A 20,665-nucleotide genomic window follows, 5' to 3' on the forward strand; every position below is an offset into this window, starting at 1 on the left:
TAATCCTCTCTATGGTTACGAGCTTCCTGGTCGCGTCTTGATTACGTCACATCACACAGCACACGTGCAGAGGCATCTGCGGAAGGTAACTATTCGTGTGTCTGTAGTTTATATAGATGCGGTGACGTCATGTGACCTATAGCGGGATGTATAGCCGGGACAGTGGTGTGACGCAGCTTCACATGTATAATCCCGGGGCCCCGGTGTATCCATTGGTGACCGGTCCTTCCGCCGCTGGCTGTATGGCTTTATACTATAACCCATGACATCACGATGTATAGGCAGCCCAGGCTGTATGAGTTCTATCTATATGACGTCATCGCTGTTCCTGTCTATCCAGTGGCAGCAAATTACTGAAACTGGAAATAAGGGCAATGTCTACATCCAATCAGACGGTGTCTTCTTCACCAGTGGTCTCCAGCCTGTGGCTCTCAAGTTGCATGCTGGGAGTTGTAGTTTTGAAACAACTAGGGAGCCAAAAGTTGGGGAACATCACTTTGTAGACTTGATGTAATCATTACACATGATATGTAGCCTTCCCTACACTGTGCCTCTGTTTTACACTCACTGAAGAGTCTGAGGAAGCACAATAGAACACTGACTTCTTCTGTCTACAAGTATAATAGTGTTGTAAAGTTAGATATTTTTTTTATATTCTGCAATGTAGACTTCTGACCACTAGATGGCAGCAAATGCAATGAATTTATTCATGTTGCTTATATAGTGCTAATTGACACTGTTAGGGCTCATGCACACTGAGCAAAAGGCCAGGAATTGAAGAGGAACCGCTCCTAAATTCTGCTTAAAATCCTCCTGTAAAAGAATGAACAGAGCAATGTCTCATTGTGTTCAATGGGATTTCCGCTCTGTTGTTCACACTGCAGAATTTCCAAGCAGAATTTTCTGCCCCAGATCTGCTTTCCTCTCAGAGGGTATGTGCACACTGAGCAATTCTCGAGGAATTGTAGCTGAAAGTTTTCAGGCAGAATTCAAGCAGAATTTAAGCCCCCCATTGACTTCTATAGGATTCCTCTAGCAGATCTGCAGCAGAAAATTTTGCTCGGAAATTCTGCAGTGTGAACAACAGAGCAGAAAACCCATTGAACACAATGGGACTTTGTTCTGTACATATTTTACGGGAGGAATTTCAAGCTGAATTCCTCGCCTTTTCCTCAGTGTGCACATAGCCAAAGGGTGCGTGCACACTACGGAATTGCCGCGTATGACCCGCGGCGCATTCCGTCGCTCGTCTCCGCACGCGGCGGCGCGCATTTCCGCCCGTGCCATAGAAACTGTTCTGTGCACGGGCGGATTCCGCGTTCCGTCGAAAGAATTGACATGTCAATTCTTTTGGCGGAACGCGGAATCCGCCCGTGCATAGAATAGTGTCTATGGCACGGACGGAAATGCGCGCCGCCGCGTGCGGAGACGAGCAACGGAATACGCCGCGGGTTATAGGCGGCAATTCCGTAGTGTGCACGCACCCAAAAGAAGTAAGGCTATGTGCACACTGAGGAATTGTCGAGGAATTGAAGCAGAAAGTTTTCAGGCAGAATTCAAGCAGAATTTAAGCCACCCATTGACTTCTATAGGATTCCTCTAGCAGATCTACAGCAGAAAATTCTGCTCGGAAATTCTGCAGTGTGAACAACAGAGCAGAAAACCCATTGAACACAATGGGACTTTGCTCTGTACATATTTTACAGGAGGAATTTCAAGCTGAATTCCTCGCCTTTTCCTTAGTGTGCACATAGCCTAAAGTCACTTCTTTTGGGTATGTGCACACGGAGCAATTCTCGCGGAATTCCGCCTGAATTCTGCCATAAAAAGCGGGCGGAATCCGCGTGGAATTCCGCCCGTGTAAATGCAACATTATTCTTTCCATAGAGAACAATGGGATTTCCGACTGCCCGTGCACACAGAGTAAATTTCCGTCCGGAATTCCGCGCAGAATCCGCATTCCGCCCGAAGAATGTACATGTCAATTCTTTGGGCGGATTCCGCTAGAGGAATCTTATAGAAGTCAATGGGGTTTGAATTCTGCTGGTAATTCCGCTTGATTTCCGCTCAAATTCCGCTTGAATTCCGCCAGAGCAGAATAGGCGAGGAATTTCAAGCAGAAATTTTTCAGCTACAATTCCTCGAGAATTGCTCAGTGTGCAAGGGCCCTTTGGCAGAATCTGCCAGAGGAATCCTATAGAAGTCAATGGGGCTTGAATTCTGCTTGAATTTTGTTTGCATTTCTCTTGAATTCCACTCGAATTCAGCTTCTTTTCTGCTCGGAGCAAAATAGAAGAGGAATTTCAAGCAGAAATCTTCAAGCACAAATTCCTCATCATTTGCCCAGTCTGCATGAGTTCTAAGGGTGGGTTCACACTACGGAATTCTCGCGGATAAACTCAGTTGAATTCAACCGGCTGTACGCGCTCACGGACGTACGCCTTACCGCCGGCTCCATAGACACCATTCTATGGGCCGGCTGATTCCGCATTCCGACAAAAGAACTGATGTCAATTCTTTCGGCGGAATGCGGAATCAGCCGGCCCATAGAATGGTGTCTATGGAGCCGGCGGTAAGGCGTACGTCCGTGAGCATGTACAGCCGGTTGAATTCTGCAAATTGACATGTCACTTCTTTTGGCGGAATGCATAATCCGCCCGTGCATAGAATAGTGTCTATGGCATGGGCGGAATTGCGCTCCGCTGCATGTGGTGACAAGCGACGGAATCCGCCGTGGGTTATACGTGGCAATTCTGTAGTGTGCACGCACCCAAACTCTCTACAGGAACTGTAGAGGTTGCTCTCCCCTAATTTCTCCCAGACACACACACACACACACATTCTGTTTATATGGATGGCCATTTAAGCAATGAGATTTAGAATCTGATACTGACAGACAGGAACAATTTTCATAAGTGACTATCTTTCCATACATATTAACACTAAAGAGGAGTTTTTATGGATACATTTATTTTTTGTTCTCTAATCCCATTCTTAGCAAGGACTTCACCTGTGAGGAGTGTAGACAAAAACTAGATGGCCAGAACACAGGAACAACTAATATGTGACTTTTTTTTCCCCAGAATAGCAAAGATCAGAAGGACTTTTAATAATGGCAAGATGCAAAGGGGGACAGAAACGGAAGAATGTGTTTCATGTAGCAAACACTAAAAGTGTGAAAGCCAAAAATAAAGCAAAACCTGTGCTGTCAAACCTGAAGAAGGTGAGTGCATGGTGAGCTGTGACCTATGTCTTCTGTGTCATGGACTGCAGCTATTCTGTACTTTAACCTCTTAAGGACATATGCCGTACCCGTACGCCATATGTCTACAAGAGGTGTTCAGACAGGGGCAGCGCCGCGATCCCGACTGCTATCTGCAGCACGGGACCGAGGCTATTAGTGGGAGCGGGCCGGTCGCCGCTCCCGCTAATTAACACTGTTAGATGCAGCTGTCAAACATGACAGCTGCATCTAACAGTGTTATTTGCAGTCCATCCCTGGTGTCTAGTCACAGCATATTTTATGCAAAAATTCAGCCTGCCATTGCAAAGTACAATTAGTGACGCAAAAATAAGGGCTTATTTGGGTTTCTAGGTGAAAAAATGCAAGTGCTATGGCCTTTTAAACACAAGGAGGAAAAAACGAAAAGTGTCACTGTTTTTTTTTTTTGGCAGATATCAATAGTCCTGGCGATTTTAAGAAACTTTGTAATTAGGTTTATTAGGCAAATATGGTATTATCTGCATTCAAAAAGACTTTCCCCAGGTCCCCTCCCCTCATTCTCTCTCATTCACTGCTCATTGTCAGGAAATTTCGACTGTTTTACATCAGTTGGGCCCTGTGTAACCTATGGAGAGGGGAGGAGGGAGATTAGTCGCCAGCAGAGAACAAAGGATTACACAGTGGGAGCTGTGGGAAAGCCGGTATTCAGAGGTCAGTGCCTCATCTCCCTCCACCTTCAAACTGCTTTTTCATTATAAAAATGCATTTTTCAGCTAATAAACCCAATTACAAAGTTTCTTAACTCACCTGTACTATTGATTTTTGCAAAAAAATAAAAAATAAAATAAATATATATATATATATATATATATATATATATATATATATATATATATATATAAATAATTTAAATGACAGTGACACTTTAATGCAGGTTCTTCTTTCTTCAGATCAATGCTACAACAAGCGAGAAAGTCCACAAAGTAAACCAGGCTTTTACGGAGCTGCACAAGGATGTGGCACAGGCAAAAAAGACGCCCGCAGCAGTGTCAAAAGAGAGTCAGGTAATGTATTTTATTCAGTCTTTTCATGATATTGTATAAAGGTAGTGAAACAGCCACCCCCTTCCCCCAGTGTTCTCAGCAGGTAAGACTACCATCCTCTTAAGGCCCAACAGCCCAGATCTTGCAAAAGTACAACTGGCACCATGCCCTGGCAGCTCAGCTGATGCAAAACTACAATTCCCAGCATACCCTGGCAACCACAGCTCCCACCTACCCCATTGTGTTATTTTTATAACACTGCTAGATTTCTTTGACTTACCTGTGGAGGGATATGCATCAGCAGATTATAGGTGCTTAGGAAACAGGGCGCTATAGGATCTCTGTGGCTTCAGACAGATGTAAAAGGATATGGAAATAACATAAACATATACGGGGAGATAAACATGGTGTAAAGTGAACCTGGCTCAGTTGCCCCTAGCAACCAATCAGATTCCACCTTTCATTTTCCAAAGAGTCTGTAATGAATGAAAAGTGGAATCTTAAAAATGGCTACTGACTTCATCAGAGGGCCAAATATATTCAGACTGGTTAGACAAACCCCTTTGCATTTATGAACCGCCTTGAATTTATGGCATATCCATAGGAACATATCCAACCTCTGGGACCTGCTTTTAACCTGAGATTGAGGGCCCTGGTCCCCCTCCAGCCTGCTTGACTTAGTTAGGGTGACTGTTCTATGATTGTTGTATAACTCCCACTAAAGTTAAAGGGGTACTCCAGTGAAAATCTTTTGGCTTCAGAAAGTTATATAGATTTGTAATTCTTTTTTATTTAAAAATCTTAAGTCTTCCCATACTTATCAGCTGTTGTATGTCCTGTAGGAAGTGGTATATTCTTTTCACTCTGACAAAGTGCTCTCTGCTGCCACCTCTGTCCCAGACAGGAACTGTCCAGAACAGTACCAAATCCCCATAGAAAAGCTGCCCTGCTCTGGACAGTTCCTGTCTCGGACAGAGATGTTAGCAGAGGGCACTGTCAGACTGAAAATAATACATCACTTCCTGCAGAACATACAGCAGCTGATAAGTACGGGAAGGCTTGAGATTTTTAAATGGAAGTAAACTACAAATCTGTATAACTTTGTGACAGCAGTTGATTTGAAAGTAAAAGATTTTTGCAGTATAACCCCTCTAACAGGAGTTACAAAAGTGTACATGTATATGTGTGTCCTTTTGGCTACTACGGGAAGGGCCCTTGATTTTAAACTAGGTGTGGGACCTGCACCTGTCACACTTCTGCAGGTCTCCTGTTTTGTGCCACAAAACCGAGCCGCACAGTCTGTTTAAAAGCAGGCACTTACTGATAAGGACGGATACTTAGTGCCTGTAGTAATGCTCATTTCTCACTGCCAGTCATACAGAACGTGACAACGTAATATGTGGAAAATGGCATTTACGTTCAGAATTAGGGCCGTGCAGAAAATGTTCCAGTGGCATTTCTAATGATGAAGAGGGTGGGGAGTAGGGACGGAGGGGTAGTGCAAAGTTAGGGCACAGATATTCCCGTTTGGCATGGGCTGCAAGTTTAAAAGTATTTTTTTAGGACAATAACTGCATCACCTGCCGAACGGACCTCAGGACAGATCTTGGATTAAAAGCAGCTTTTCGAAGGTACAAGTGGTTTGGGGGGGGGGGTCAGATTGTGGGTACAGAGTCACTTTAAGCTCCATTCACTTCAAAGGAACTGAGCAGCAAAACCCTGCCCAAGCTGGAGACAAGAGTGGGTCTGTCTCTGGAAGAAAGTGGCCATGGTTTTGTAGTGCTGGATAACCCCTTTAAAATGTAGTCTTCTTAGGACCTGGTGTGGATGATTGATAAGGTGGGAGCAGATGGCTCTTCCCGACGGCTAGATAGGAATGAATAGACCCAAGGGTTAAAGGGAACCAATAAGCCCAATTGAGCTGATATGGTTCTCAGGAGTGTGGTATACAGTAATGGACCTCTCTGCTTGTCAATTATCCCCTCCAAGTGTGCTGACAGGCAGAGAGCTGTGATTAGATGTGGACGGGGAGCCGCCCAGATGACTACCTCCCTCCCCTACCTGTCACGAGCCGGGGAAGACGACTTGTTTTTCTCCAGTATAAAGCTTCTGCCGCAGCCGGTAGGTGCCACGTCTGCTGCAGAAGCTTTATACAGTGCTCCTGGGAACCATATCAGGCCAGTTGGGCTGATTGGTTCCCTTTAAGTCCTCTAACCACAGCTCTATTCAGAACAAAGGGAGATGGGGGGGGGGGGGATACAGAGGTCAGACCTCTGCAATCTCTTACTTGTCCTCTACCCTATGGAGTTATTTTATCTTGGAATACCCCTTTAATGTACTTGCTAGTCCTTGGTGATTGCAAAGGTAACATTCTAATTTAAGATTCATCTTAATGTATAGTGGTTGTTTTCTAGGTTTCCAAGCCAGCTGCAGAAGCTCCTCCTGTTGACGTAGACAATGCCACAGACCTATTTTCGCAATTATAATCCATTTCCATGAAGAGAAGGACACTATTCTGTATTATGTACATTTTATTGAAAACATAGTACAAAAATACAAAACATAAGAGTGGTTACACAACAAGGAAGCACACGTGAGGAGGATAGAGGTTTATTAAAGATCCATGGTCCTATACATAGCAGATCAAGGGACTGAAGTGGAGAAAGTGCTACAACTACAAGGCACTTAGACTGCCGGGCATGGTTTAAACTTGGCAGTGATAGTTCACTGGGAAAATTTATCAAGATCAATGGTTTGGCACAAAATTTGCTGGGGGTGTAATATTTTGTCAATGTCACATCTAAGAAATCGATAAGGGCTGTCCTACATATTTTGTGCTGCCTTGTGCAAGGTGGCTCCAACTCAATTCACTGTGTGATCACAAGTGTAAGGGGAAGACAGTCATGCTGGTGGTTAATAAATCATGCCTTTGATATATACAGCTGTGTGTGGTCCGGTCTGTAGCGGATACTATTCAAGGACTGAATTTTTTTTTTTTTTTTAAAGAAGTAACCATTTAAATCCAGAAAGGAAAAGGTTGAAAAATAAAAATGCTTTTATATAATTGTAGTCTTTGGTCGCTGCAACGGGCATGGGCCTAAGGGGCTGATCCAAATTCCCCCCTTATTCTTTTGAAGACAGACAGAAACGTGAATTGTTGATTTCCAGTCCTTAAAGAGTCACTGTCGTATTTTTTTTTTTTGCAGAAATCAATAGTCCAGGCGATTTTAAGAAACTTTGTAATTGGGTTTATTAGCCAAATCTGCCATTATCTGCATGTAAAAAGCCTTTTCCCAGGTCCCCCCCTCCTTCCTCTTTTTCATCCACTCTGAAAAATCTGAAAATTGTGACTTGTTGCAGGAGACGTACCCTGTCTGTTCTAGGGAGAGGGGAGGGGGGAGGAGGAAGGAGGGAGTTAGCCGGCAGCAGAAAGCAGATAACAGAGGATTACAGGCACGGAGCTGGGTGACAGCTGTAATCTGAGCTCAGACAGGTCACTGGTGATGGTCAGAACAGATAACGGGTGAGGGATTTGTAGATTAACTCTTTGTTGTCCTGTTTTGGTCTTTTCTTTAGCTCTCTCCATAGGAGAACAATGAAGACAGGGGGGAGAGCTTCAAACTGCTTTTTCATGATAAAAATGCATTTTTCGGATAATAAACCCAATTACATAGTTTCTTAAAATCGCCTGGACTATTGATTTCTGCAAAAAAAAAATTCACGACAGTGACACTTTAAATTCCAACATATCTGATTCACGTTTTCTCTCAATGTCAGAAGGCTCCACATTACAGTGGATCTGGCGACATTTATCTTACACATATGGATGGACAGATGAACAAGTGCTTGCCAACTTCCTAAATGCACAATAAGGCTGCGTTCACACTACGTATATTTCAGTCAGTATTGCAACCAAAACCAGGAGTGGATTAAAAACACAGAAAGGATCTGTTCACACAATGTTGAAATTGAGTGGATGGCCTTCATATTGAAATAATGGCAGTTATTTACCATTATATAACAGCCATTGTTTTAAAATAACAGCAAATATTTGCCATTAACCCTTTGAGGACCAGGCCCAAAATGACCCAGTGGACCGCGCAAATTTTGTTCTTAGTGCTTTCGTTTTTCCCTCCCCCCTTCTAAGAGCTCTAGCACTCTCAGTTTTCTATCTACAAGCCATGTAAGTGCTTGTTTTTTACAGGAATAGTTGTACTTTGTAATGGCGTCATTCATTTTACCATAACATGTATGACGGAATCCCAAATATATTATTTATGAAGATATAAATAGGTGAAATCGTAAGAAAGAATGCAATATGGTAACGTTTGGGGGGTTCCTGTGTCTACGTAATGCACTATATGGTAACAGCGACATGACACTATTATTCTATAGGTCAGTCCGAACACAACCATATGCAGGTTACACAGATTCTCTGTTATATTTTTTTTTTTATGAAATCCTTTTTTTGGCAATTAAATATTAATAAAATGGGCCTATTGTGACGCTTATAACGGTTTTATTTTTTCACCTACGGGGCTGTATGGGGTGTCATTTTTTCCGCCATGATCTCTTGTTTTTATTAATACCATATTTGTGAAGATCGGAAGTTTTGATCACTCTTTATTGATTTTTTTTAATATATAATGTAACAAAATCGGTAATCTGCGCACTTTTTCCCCTCTTTTCGTGTACGCCGTTTACCAGTCGCAATGACGCTTGTTATATTTTAATAGATCGGACAATTACGCACGCTACGGTATATTATATGTTTATCTATTTATTCATTTTTATATGTTTTATTTATATAATGGGAAAGGGGGGTGATTTAGACTTTTATTGGGGGAGGGGTTTTGGGGCAGTGTGTTAGTGTTTTGAACTTTTTTTTTTTTACACTTTTGAAGTCCCTTTGGGGGACTTGTACATACATTACTTTGATTTCTACACTGATGATTGCTATGCCATAGGCATAGCATTGATATCGGCGATCTGCTCATTGAGCCTGCCTGTGCAGGCTCAGTGTAGCAGATCGCCGATCGGACTGCACGGAGGCAGGTAAGAGACCTCCGGCAGTCAGTTTCAACGATCGGGACCCCCGCGACACGATCGCGGCGTTTAAGGGGTTAATGACACGCAGCAGCGCGATCGCTGCAGCGTGTCATTACCGGTGAGGTCCCGGCTGCTGATTGCAGCCGGCCCCCACCTGCTATGAAGCACGCTCCGCTCCGGAGCGCGCTTCATAGCGGGAAAAACACCCAGGACGTAAGGTTACATCATGGGTCGTCTGGGGACAGACTTCCATGACGTAACCCTACGTCCAGGGTCGTCTAGGGGTTAAATGGCGGCCATCCACTGAATTTCAACATTGTGTGAATAGATCCTTTTTAATCCACTCCTGGTTTTGGTTGCAATACTGACTGAAATATACGTAGTGTGAATGCAGCCTAAGAAAACATGCATAGTAAGACTGTGGGGTGGGATATAAACTGTAAATGGATTACAGGTTATGCAGGTTAGGAAGTGAGACTTGTCCTAACTTCTCAGTAGAACAAGCTGCCAACATGTGGCTCACAGATAAGAATGTATACTGTAAATCTTCATATCTCTTTTAGGGTATGTTCACACTGAAAAATATGCAAGGAATTTGAAGCTGAATCCTCTTGAATTTCCTCCCATAAAATATAAAGGGAGCAATGTCCCATTATGTTCAATGTGATTTACTCTTAAAATTTTCTGCCGTGGATCTGCTATATTAAATATTATTACTGTTATAAGTGCACAGTGTTTTTTCTCAGTCATTTATAGCCAAAAAAGATATTTAGTCTTTTGTGCCACCAATAAAGTGTGAGCATAGCCCAAAACCCAATATCCTACTGAAAATATGGAGAGTTGTTCCACTTTACTCACATGACTAGATCCATCGGTCTAATATGACGGGAACGACGCGAATACAAAGTTCTATTTTCAAAACAAAGTAGACCCTCCGCAGTCACCATTCAGTTAGCCAAGGACAGAAAGCTAACAATGACCACAGAATCCCTCCATGAAACATACTGTTGCAGCTTTGACAGATTTAGTGATAAATTTGCTTTGTATGAATATAATCTTAAATTCAAAAGGATATTACATTCATATTGCATTTAAAGTCCTAGTTACATTTAGTAAATGTTCTTGCATGATAAACTGTAAGAAAAACCTGGAGCTAGGGCTACTGAATAATACCCTTAGGGAAAATCCATGCCATGCAATATAAATCTATACCCAATTGTGCAGATTTCCACGAAAAACTCAGGTAATCTAGTCCCAGGTGCGTCCTGGTCCTCGGCCAGTCTCCAGTCACCTAACCACTATATAGTGCTCATATGTTGGCATGACACATTGCTGGAGGCATGGTGCACAGAGACCGTTGGGGCACCAGGGAGTATAGGCTTTTTTTTTTCAATAATTTTACACTTCTCCATGGAATCTGCAGTAAAACCAAGAACACTTCTTTGCAGGACAATCTGTAACAAATCTTTACTCCTTCTGCAACAAAAATGGACATACTCCATATTTAAAATGGACACGTCAGCAGGAAAACGCATGTGGCTAGACAGGGCTTCTTGTCAGGATTCCAGGCACACTTCCCCCTCCCAATAATCTTCTCCACTGGTGAGATGTAGTACTTTTTGTTGAAATTCAGGTGAGGCTCAAGTGCCCAGGGAAGGTTTCTCAGCATGGCAAGTGCACAGGTAAGTCCAGCCTGTGTCTAGCCAATGGCCAGTTTTCATCTGAATACCCTATCTGACCCATAAAATAAAAAGGACACGGGCTGGACTTACCTGCACTCCTGGTCACTTGATCCCTATTTGCATATTAACAAAAACACTTGTCTCTGGCTAACAGAGAGGATTACAAAAAAAAACAAAAAACCTGTGCAGCTTTATTTCCATGTAGAGGAAAAAAATAAAAATACAGGTAAAGACTCATCCCATCATTGTGCTATATATGACTGTATTTTGTTCTTATGCAGATCTGTCAGGTCTCCTGTGTTACAATGAAGGAAGCACAAAAGATGTTGGTCAAGATAAATATTTTTCTATGATATGAGTATTTTCATATGTATGGCTGTATAAATGCTATGAAGACAAAGCCATCTCATTAATAACCTTTACTGTATGAGTAAGTATTTCTCCGCTCTGTATAGGTGGGTCAGGCAGGACTCATAGGCTTTCTGAATGAGTTCTGGCAGCATTAAAAGCAGCTTTTCATATTAAAAAAAAAAAAAAATACTGAATTGAATAATAGAAAACATTCAATGCCTTTTCCTCCATACTAGATTGGAATAAAAAGAGTCCTGACAGATCTGCTTTAAAACCCACCTCTCGCCAGGTCCATGGCGCTGCGGCCTGTCCATTATAGGCAGTCTCCTCAGCATGGCACATGCCACTATCTTTTCTGCTCTTATACAGCATGCACAACATGCTATGCAGATCTGATGAGGTCCCCTTTAAGAGATGCACCTGCAGTTTAAGGGGCTTGATAAAAACCTATTTGGCCACTGTTAGTGACTGAATAAAATAAGACTTATCTCTACAAACAAGTCCGGTAATAAGAAACAAAGTATTTATAAAATCTACTTCACTGTACATTAAAAAATTATATAATTCCAAGTGTAAAAAAACAAAATAATGACGCTACTGTAAGGCAGATGGAGGTAGACAGAAGTCCAGAAAGTAGGAAATAAACCTAATAATTCAGTATCTGCACATCAAAGAGATCACACACGCCTTCACTGTCATCCAGGTTAAAATTGTAGTCATCTCCAGGGGTTGGAGAAAGTCGCAGGAGTGGAAACACTGGCAGAGGGAAAAAAAAAAAAAAAAGTCACCTGTCAGAGAAATACTGAATAGATTTTAGGTTTACATTGTAAGTCAATAAGACAGTTATTGTTGCAAGACATACATACAAAACCACTATGACTGCTCAACAAATTCAAGTGTGGTCTGTGGACTTCTAGGGATATTCCCATTCTGTTGAAAGCGGCACTATTAGTAGGTTCTGCCCAGAGAACCTGCTGATATGCCGAAGAAGCTAAATACCTTATAAGTAGATTGCAGTTACTAAGGGTCCATTTAAACAGAAAAATTATCAGACAGATTATGTGCAAAAGATTTGAAGCCAAAGCCAGAAACATTATAAACAGAGATCGGGTCATAAAGAAAAGTCTGAGAATTCTCTTTTCAAATCCATTCCTGGCTTTGGCTTCAAATCTTTGTCAGATAATCTGTCAGATAATTTTTCTGTGTAAATAGACCCTAATACTCCCCCCCCCCCCATTTTTTATTAATTCCCTAATTTCCATTATGCAAATCACCTGGCTAAGAGCATTTGGGGCATCACCCTCTGGCTCCGAGCACCACTGCGTCCCTCCCGTCTACTATATATATATATATATATATATATATATATATATATATATATATATATATATATATATATATATATATATATATATATATATATATATTATATATTCATATATGCATAGTGGGCTCTATATACAGCGCCGGCGCAGGGAAGATGTGCCATCAGAGATGGGCTGCTTCCCGCACATGCGCGATTAAGCTGGGGCGCCGCCAATCCTCCCAGAGGTCACTTAAGTTTTAACTAGAGATGAGCGAACCTGGAGCATGCTCGAGTCGATCTGAACCCGAACTTTCGGCATTTGATTAGCGGTGGCTGCTGAACTTGGATAAAGCCCTAAGGCTATGTGCAAAACATGGATATAGTCGTTGGCTGTATCCATGTTTTCCCAGACAACCTTAGAGCTTTATCCAAGTTCAGCAGCCCCAGCTAATCAAATGCCGATCGTTCGGGTTCAGATCGACTCGAACCTGGTTCGCTCATCTCTAGTTTTAACGTATAAGGGTAAAACAAACACAGCAGATACGCAGCAGATTTGATACGGTGTTCAGTTATTTAGATCTAATCTGCTGCGTATTGCAGCAGTAAATACGCAGCGTATAAGCCGTGTGTGTTTGTACCCTAAGTCTGTGTTCGTCTGTGAATGTGTCCGAATTGAAGTGATTGGTTTTTTTTTGCAAAATGTATAAATGAGAGTTAGTGTGTGTGCCTGTTGAGAGAGTGTGGATTCTTTCACCTACAGACCCATACAAGCCCTCATTTTTTGCAACACCATTTTAGGGGCAGGGTCTGCATTTCTGCAGTTAGATAACATGTCAGTCTTACCATAGGGCTATGTTCTGCAAGTCACTACGATTACAACTATAGGCAACTTATATAACTTTTATATTATTAGATGGCTTTTAAAAAATTAAAACCTTTTGGGGGAAAAAAAAAAAAAAAAAAAACCTAAAACGTTCTTGAAATTGCTCTATTACCATCCTTATAACGCTGATTTTTTTGGTCTATGGGGCTAAAAGGGGGGAAAGGAGGGTGATTTAAACTTTAAAAGGACTTTTTTTAACTACATTAATTCTAAGCTCTACTAGGGTGCAACATTGTACAGTTAACTGATCTCTCATAGGATTCAATGTAGTACATACATACTACATTGTATTCATTATTCTGCTGATCATTTCTGCTCAAGCCTATGGGGAGAAGGGAGGGGGGGGGGGGGGTTGGGGGGAAAAAAAACAAAAAAAAAAAAAACAAACAGTCACGGCCAGCTACATAACATTGATTGAGCTTCCCAGATTGCATTTGGGGACGCCTGATTACACCCACTGCACCACTGATGTGTTTTAAAAGGCATTTAATGCAGCTGTCATTTTTGACAGCTGCATTTAAGAGCCTAATTAGGCGGTGGGATACAGAAGCAGGGTCATGGTGTGACCCCTCTCTGAATTCCCTCTAGCGGACACTTGCCTACTGGTAAGACATGTGTCCTTAAGGGGTTTATACAGGAATACCCCTTTATTTTTGTGATGCATTAAGTGAAAAATTTAGTTACACACATGAATTTAAAGAACTTTTGTGCTCTTTACAAGTAATTTCAATGGCCAAAAGAGGTATGATATAGAGAACAGGAATCCATGCAATATGCTTCACTGATCAGCTACATTGACGCCACATCAGGTGCTGTATTTGGGTAGCTATGCTTCTCAGTAAGATTCCATGACATGTGTCCTGTTACGGCTATGGCTGTATATGCATGCTCTCCAGGACTCCCTAAGGGTCCTATTGTTTATCGTTAACCTGAAATCGTTCACCATATTATTGCTATGATCGTTTATTCCTTCTGATCCCAGCAAATCAATGGACAATGTGCAATTACTAGTGAACAAATGCGGAACTACAGCGAACGATTAACGATAATTTTAGGATCAGATATAAATCAACGACATGCAAGCGATTTTTCGATTGTTGCCTGCAATTACACAGCATTATTATAGTTTAAATTGGAACGATATAACGAGTTTTTGCCCGATAATCGTCCCGTGTAATAGGGCCCTAAGGCTGCATCGAAATTCTCCAGGCAAATGCTGAGCATTCATCCGAACCCAAGCGTTTGCTCAGCACTAATCATGGCCATTGACAGTAGATGAGAGATCAGTGAGGCTAGATCAGTGGTGGGGAACCTGCAGCCCTACAGCTGCTACAGGCTTGAGAGCAATAGGCTCCCCTCCACTGTGTCAGACTTAAACACGTCAAATAGTTACAATATTGAATACTGATGCATCGTAATAAAACTATTCTGCTTAGGTGACAATGCACAAAGATCATACGTACCATCAGAAGACATTAGCTCATCAATTAGGTCTCCAGTTATCTGACCTAAAGGGAGTGTGTGTGGGGGGGGGGGGGGGGTTGAGAGAAAAAAAAAATTCAGAATAAAGATTAAGCATTTGTTGGTAGCCATCAGGCGAGATATATATTTAAAACTGGGATTACAGAGCCTGTATCTGAACTGACGTAATACACAGTTCTTCAGTGTGTCTTACTCTATTAATGAACCAGTAACCACTTACCTTCCGTATCATCCAGTTTTGCAATGTCGAATGTATTGGGTTTAAGGAGATTATTAACATCCATTGTAAGGTAGTCACTGGAGCCGGCAGTGGGTGGTGGCAAATCTGTTGTCAGAGAGGGACAGAGGAGAGAATCCGGAAGTCCACAGAAGCTGTTATCCCCTGTGCTCTGCTGAACATTATCTAGAAAGACAAGCAGGAAAATGAACCAAATGATTACAACCTCCCACCCCTACCTGGGCATTTTCTGCCATTCTTCTTCACAGATTCTTACGTTCTTATGGCAGTCGATGGACGGCCATTTTCAGTCACACTGCCATAAAGCAGCACAAGTTTGCAACAAAACAAGGAAAAAGTAAGAGGGTCTTAAGACTTTCTGAATGCCTTATAATCTACGAATGTATATTATAACAAGTTCCATGGCAATCTCAAGCCTATAATGTATATCCGATGGCCATTTGACAAAGGTCACTTATTTGAAACTAATGTGATAATTCCAATAGTACAAGCTGATAGTAATACTATTTATAAAGGGGGGGGGGGAAATATCCTAAAAGTCAACCCTTGACCACCAGGAGTCTCCCTTCTAGTGTCCTACTTTGTCAAGGATAATTCTGTCTGCAGCAGCTAGAGAGGCCACAATACGGGAAATGATGGCAGGACATCCATTCCACAGTTGCCGCCCCTGCTCTCTCTGCAATATCAGAGAGAGCAGGGCGCACATGTGTTATTATATGTTACTGCATCTCTACTCCATATGCTGCAAGTACAGGCATAACAGAGAGGAGGAACTTGAAAATTAAGCAGCAGAGTATCGGACAACGTATGTTCATGCTTCTGACCCATCTGCTTGCCTATAGTGTACTGGTGAGCATCATTGCCCCCTAGACCAGAATCACAGATCAGAAGCCAGGCAGCACAAATGAGCACCACACCTATGGCTTTTTTGTAGTAGAGTTAATATAAATATAAAAAAGAACCAGGATACATCTAGGCAACAGCCAATAAGCCTCCACATTGGATTCCCCCTTTCATTATCCAGGCTGGAGGGGCTTAGATCTAGTTTGTATTTTCATCTATGTTCAGCATTTACGCCTAGGAAAGCCTATTAGGTTACATTCACCTGATGGAGATTAGAGGGATACTTTTGGAATCCATCAAGCCAGCATATATGCAAATATACCACACATTAAAAAACAAAAACAAAAAAACAAAAACACATTTTTGCTATATGTATGCCATCTCCTTGCAAGGGAACAGCAGCTGACAACTTCCCCCGCACACTCACTCACCTGTGTTGCAGTTTTCTGAAGGTTTCTCTGTTTTCTCCTCTGTTGGTTGGGGGTCAGTCTGTGTGGATGGATTCGGCATACTGGGCGGCTCAGCCTGAACCTGAGGTTGTGTAATGTCATCAGGTGGAGGAACAGGAAAAGCCACTGGCTTAGAGGCACTGGACTCCTTATTGATTAGAAGCACATTGATGGGACCAGAACTGCTCTTTAAACTAATCTGGTACTTTTTCTGCCCATTTTGACCCTAAAGAAAGAAGATTTTGAAAAATAATATGAAAAACCCAGGAGGCCCCAGACTATCAGCCTTAGATTTTCATCCAGGAATAAACCTTTATTTGCAGAGACATCAAAACTTTACCTGGCCAGAATCTCAACCAACAATCTTCTGCCATGTGACATGTCAACCCCCCCCCCCCCCACCTTGTGACAAGTCAAGTCTTAAGGGTGCGTTTACACGTACAGGATCTGCAGATTTGATGGCGCTGACTTGAATCTGCTGCAGATCCGCAGCATATTTGATGGCCCAGATTAGATTAAAAGCAAATCTGCGCCATCAAATCTGCTGCAGATCCTGTACGTGTGAACACATCCTTAGAAATTCATCTTACTCATAGAACATACTGTCAGCAATATTAAAGGATGTTTTCATCCATAGGGCGAGTTTTACAAATGGCGCTAATGGAGGTGAGAAGCCATAACCTTCCTCATTCCCCTGCAATTGAATTCAAAGGCCATATGGCTATATGTAACGGTTGGAAGGGGTCTTAGCACCAATCAATACTTTAGACTTGTTTGTGCAACATGTCAAGTTTATTTAAATGACAGTAACACTTTAAAACTGGTCGGGGGTAAACTTTGCCTTCTGTAATTTAATATAACTAGTTTAACTTCATGTCACCAAACAATCCCTTGACTACCATATAGAATGGCACCAGATGTTGGGTACTTTACTTGCACCTACATCATTGCTGTAATACCCAAAAACTGGTGATAATTTTGTGGAAGTTCGCGTTACTGTAGTTGAGGAGTTCTGTGCATGTATCCCATTGAAAAGAACAGGGCTTGTGTACAGAACTCGCCTACGCTTAGGACTTTCCTACAGCAACATGAACGTCAGTTGGCAGCTGTGTCTACATGGGGAAGTTTAATAGCCTACACAGTGACGGGTACGCTTTAAGGGTGCTAACACACACGACCGATGCACAGCAGATCTGATGCGGTGTTCAGTTATTTACATCAAATCTGCTGCGTATCTGCATTAAACAAAATCGGGTCTAAAACACCAAACAACATTCATTAACATATTAAATCCAGAAAACTACTGGATTGTGTGATCATTGCACTACACTCACCATCTCTGGAATTGGGACTTCCAACTGTGTTCCAGAAGGAGCCTGAATGGCTAGAAGTGTGTCACCTGTAAAGTGAAGCATACACATGTCCAAATTATCCTTACATAAAGAGGGTTTTCCCACAAACACACACCTTTATCTCTATCCCATCTTACATTACTTATCTATCCCATTAAAGAGTACCTGTCACCCCCCGTGCCAGGGTGACAGGCTCCCGACCCCTAGTTACAGACCCCTATACTCACCTGATCCCGCTTCCTGATCCGGTCACGGAGACATGAGTGCCCAAAGCCCGGTACGTGCGCTCACAGGAGAGTCCGATGCCCATAGAGAATGACGGAGCATCGGACTCCCCATTCATTCTCTATGAGTGTTGGACTCACCTGTGAGCGTGCGCACCGGGCTTCGGGCTCTCATATCTCCGTGAGGGATCAGGTGAGTATAGGGGGCTGTAACGGGGGGTTACAGGTCTCCTTTAACAGGTGACCAAGTTAAATTTAGTCTAAAGGCAAATATAACCTACTGATGTCACTTTATAACACACAGGTTAGTTTCTAACCTTCACCCATAATGCCGTTTCCATGCAGTTTGTAGTTAAATCCCTAGGCTAGTAAGGCGGTTTGGTGCACTGGAGGAGGGTATACCGACCTCAGTGCAGTGATCCGCCATTGGCTGGCCTGCCCCTTCTAATGAATATCAGCGCAACAGGCCGCTAGCTTACAGATTACTAGAAATTGCATGGAATAGGTGCAGAGGATGAAGGGAAGAGACTAAGGGTCCATTTACACAGAAAGATTATCTGACAGATTATCTGCCAAAGATCAGGTCATAAAGGAAAACCTGAGATTTCTCCTCTTCTCAAATCTATTCCTGGCTTTGGCTTCAAATCTTTGACAATCTTTCTGGACCCTTACCTTCATCCTCAGCACCCTGTGCTAGATAAGGGGTTTATCAGCAGGTTAGATTTGTCTAGTATCCCTTTAAAGGAATTTTGCAGAAATATGTATCACTAGAACTCCTGTATCCAAGAGATGTCCCAAAAGCCTTTAGCTAAGCCATGATTACTGCTGTTCTATATAGGAGACCAGCATGTGCACTCGTGCTGCAAAACATCCTGTTAGATCAGGTTTCTCTATAGCTGGGGCACATACACACTGTAGTTGTCCAACAACTTCAGAAGTAATTATCAAGCTTTTTCTTTACCTTCTTTTTTAACCCTATACTTTTCCTTTTAACCCTATACTTTTCCTTTTAACATTTTCAGGTATAATACAGCTGCATGAAAAACTTAGTGTAATGGAGACCCAGCTGGCTGATTTCCTGTGCACTGCGGCTGTTTAAAGCCCCCAGCCCAAAATAATCCATTCAACACTTTACCAGAAATGTATAGTAGGCAAACCTGTATTTTTTTTCTCTGGTATATTTCTGTTCTAGATGAATGCAAAGCATTTAAAGTGCTGCTTATATCACTTTTAACCACTTAAGGTCTGAGCCAATTTTCCTTTTTGCACTTTCGCTTTTTTCCTCCTTGTGTTAAAAAGGCCATAGCGCTTGTATTTTTACATACAGACCCACATTGGCCCTTATTTTTTGTGTCACTAGTTGTACTTTGCAATGTGAGACTTAATTTTTGTATAAAAATAAGCTGCGGAACCGGAAAAAATTATATGTGCAGTGAAATCTAAAATAAAATGCAATTTTGGTGTGTATGTGTGTGTGTGTGTGTGTGTGTGTGTGTGTGTGTGTGTGTGTGTGTGTGTGTGTGTGTGTGTGTGTGTGTGTGTGTGTGTGTGTTACGCCATCTGCCCTATGTTTGTTACAATTACGACAACATGTAACTTGCATAACTTATTTTATTTGATGGCTTTTGAAAAATTATAATCTTTTAAAAAAACTAAGGTGGAGATTTATCAGACTGGTGTAAAGTACAGCTGGCTCAGTTGCCCCTAGCAACCAGATTCCACTTTTCATTCTCACAGTATCCTTGTAAAATGAAAGGTGGAATCTGTTTGGTTGCTAGTGGCAACTGAGCCAGTTCTACTTTACACCTTGTTTGATAAATCTCCCCCTAAATGTTCCTTAAAGAGGACCAATCACCTAAATATAACTGTCCCTATTATGACAGTACATCTCTCCCTAACTCTATTCATGAAGATACAGACTGCATTTGCAGTCTGTATCTTTATACTTTACCTGATCCTCTGTTCCCTGGCTGTTCCGGTGGGCGCCGCCATCTTGATGACGTCACTTGCGTTCCAGCGGTGCGTTCCAGCGTGACGTCATCAAGATGGCGCCGCCGCCGGAACAGCCAGGGAACAGAGAATCGGGTAAAGTATAAAGATACAGACTGCAAAGGCAGTCTGTATCTTCATAGATAGACTTCATGAAGATACAGACTGTATTTGCATTCTGTATCTTTATACTTTACCTATCCTCTGCTTCAGTGCCGCACGGCCGGGCGCCGCCATCTTGATTACGGGCCTTGCGTTCCACCGCTGGAACGCAAGTGACGTAATCAAGATGGCGGCGCCGGCCTTGCTGCACCGAAGAAGAGGATAGGTAAAGTATAAAGATACAGACTGCAGAGGCAGTCTGTATCTTCATAAATAGATTAGAGGAAAGGGACTAGAAAATACACAGCGATCTTGCGCTGTTTAGCGCGAGATCACTGTGTATTAACGGAGCGGCGGGCAAAGGATCATGGGAACCTTTCCTGCCGCTCTGCATGACGGGAGTTTCCTGTCTCGCGCCGGCTCTTTTGAAAAGAGCCGGCTCGAGACAG

The 20,665-nt window shown here is 42.4% G+C and overlaps 2 protein-coding genes across 3 annotated transcripts in view; one reads left to right on the forward strand and one right to left on the reverse strand.

Moving 5' to 3' along the window:
- Positions 1-7,205, forward strand: RBIS (ribosomal biogenesis factor). Of its 2 annotated transcripts, none has more exons than XM_069957424.1 (4): positions 1-85; positions 3,084-3,223; positions 4,174-4,287; positions 6,681-7,205. In XM_069957424.1, exons 2-4 carry the CDS (start codon positions 3,113-3,115, stop codon positions 6,750-6,752), a joined length of 297 nt encoding a protein of 98 aa, XP_069813525.1. In that variant the 5' UTR covers positions 1-85; positions 3,084-3,112; the 3' UTR covers positions 6,753-7,205. The 2 variants fall into 2 exon arrangements, with proteins under 2 accessions (XP_069813525.1, XP_069813526.1); XM_069957425.1 differs by lacking the exon at positions 1-85 and adding an exon at positions 220-240.
- Positions 6,798-20,665, reverse strand: part of E2F5 (E2F transcription factor 5) — a 26,990-nt gene continuing 13,122 nt past the window's right edge. Inside the window, exons 5-9 of the mRNA XM_069957423.1 lie at positions 17,884-17,948; positions 16,532-16,775; positions 15,240-15,422; positions 15,001-15,045; positions 6,798-12,104 (exon numbers count right to left, since the gene is read on the reverse strand). Of these exons, the coding sequence (XP_069813524.1) occupies positions 11,995-12,104; positions 15,001-15,045; positions 15,240-15,422; positions 16,532-16,775; positions 17,884-17,948 (647 nt within the window). The 3' untranslated portion in view covers positions 6,798-11,994. The remainder of the gene's footprint in view (positions 12,105-15,000; positions 15,046-15,239; positions 15,423-16,531; positions 16,776-17,883; positions 17,949-20,665) is intronic.

Source organism: Dendropsophus ebraccatus, chromosome 2, assembly GCF_027789765.1.
Source record: "Dendropsophus ebraccatus isolate aDenEbr1 chromosome 2, aDenEbr1.pat, whole genome shotgun sequence".
Taxonomy (NCBI): Eukaryota; Metazoa; Chordata; class Amphibia; order Anura; family Hylidae; genus Dendropsophus; species Dendropsophus ebraccatus.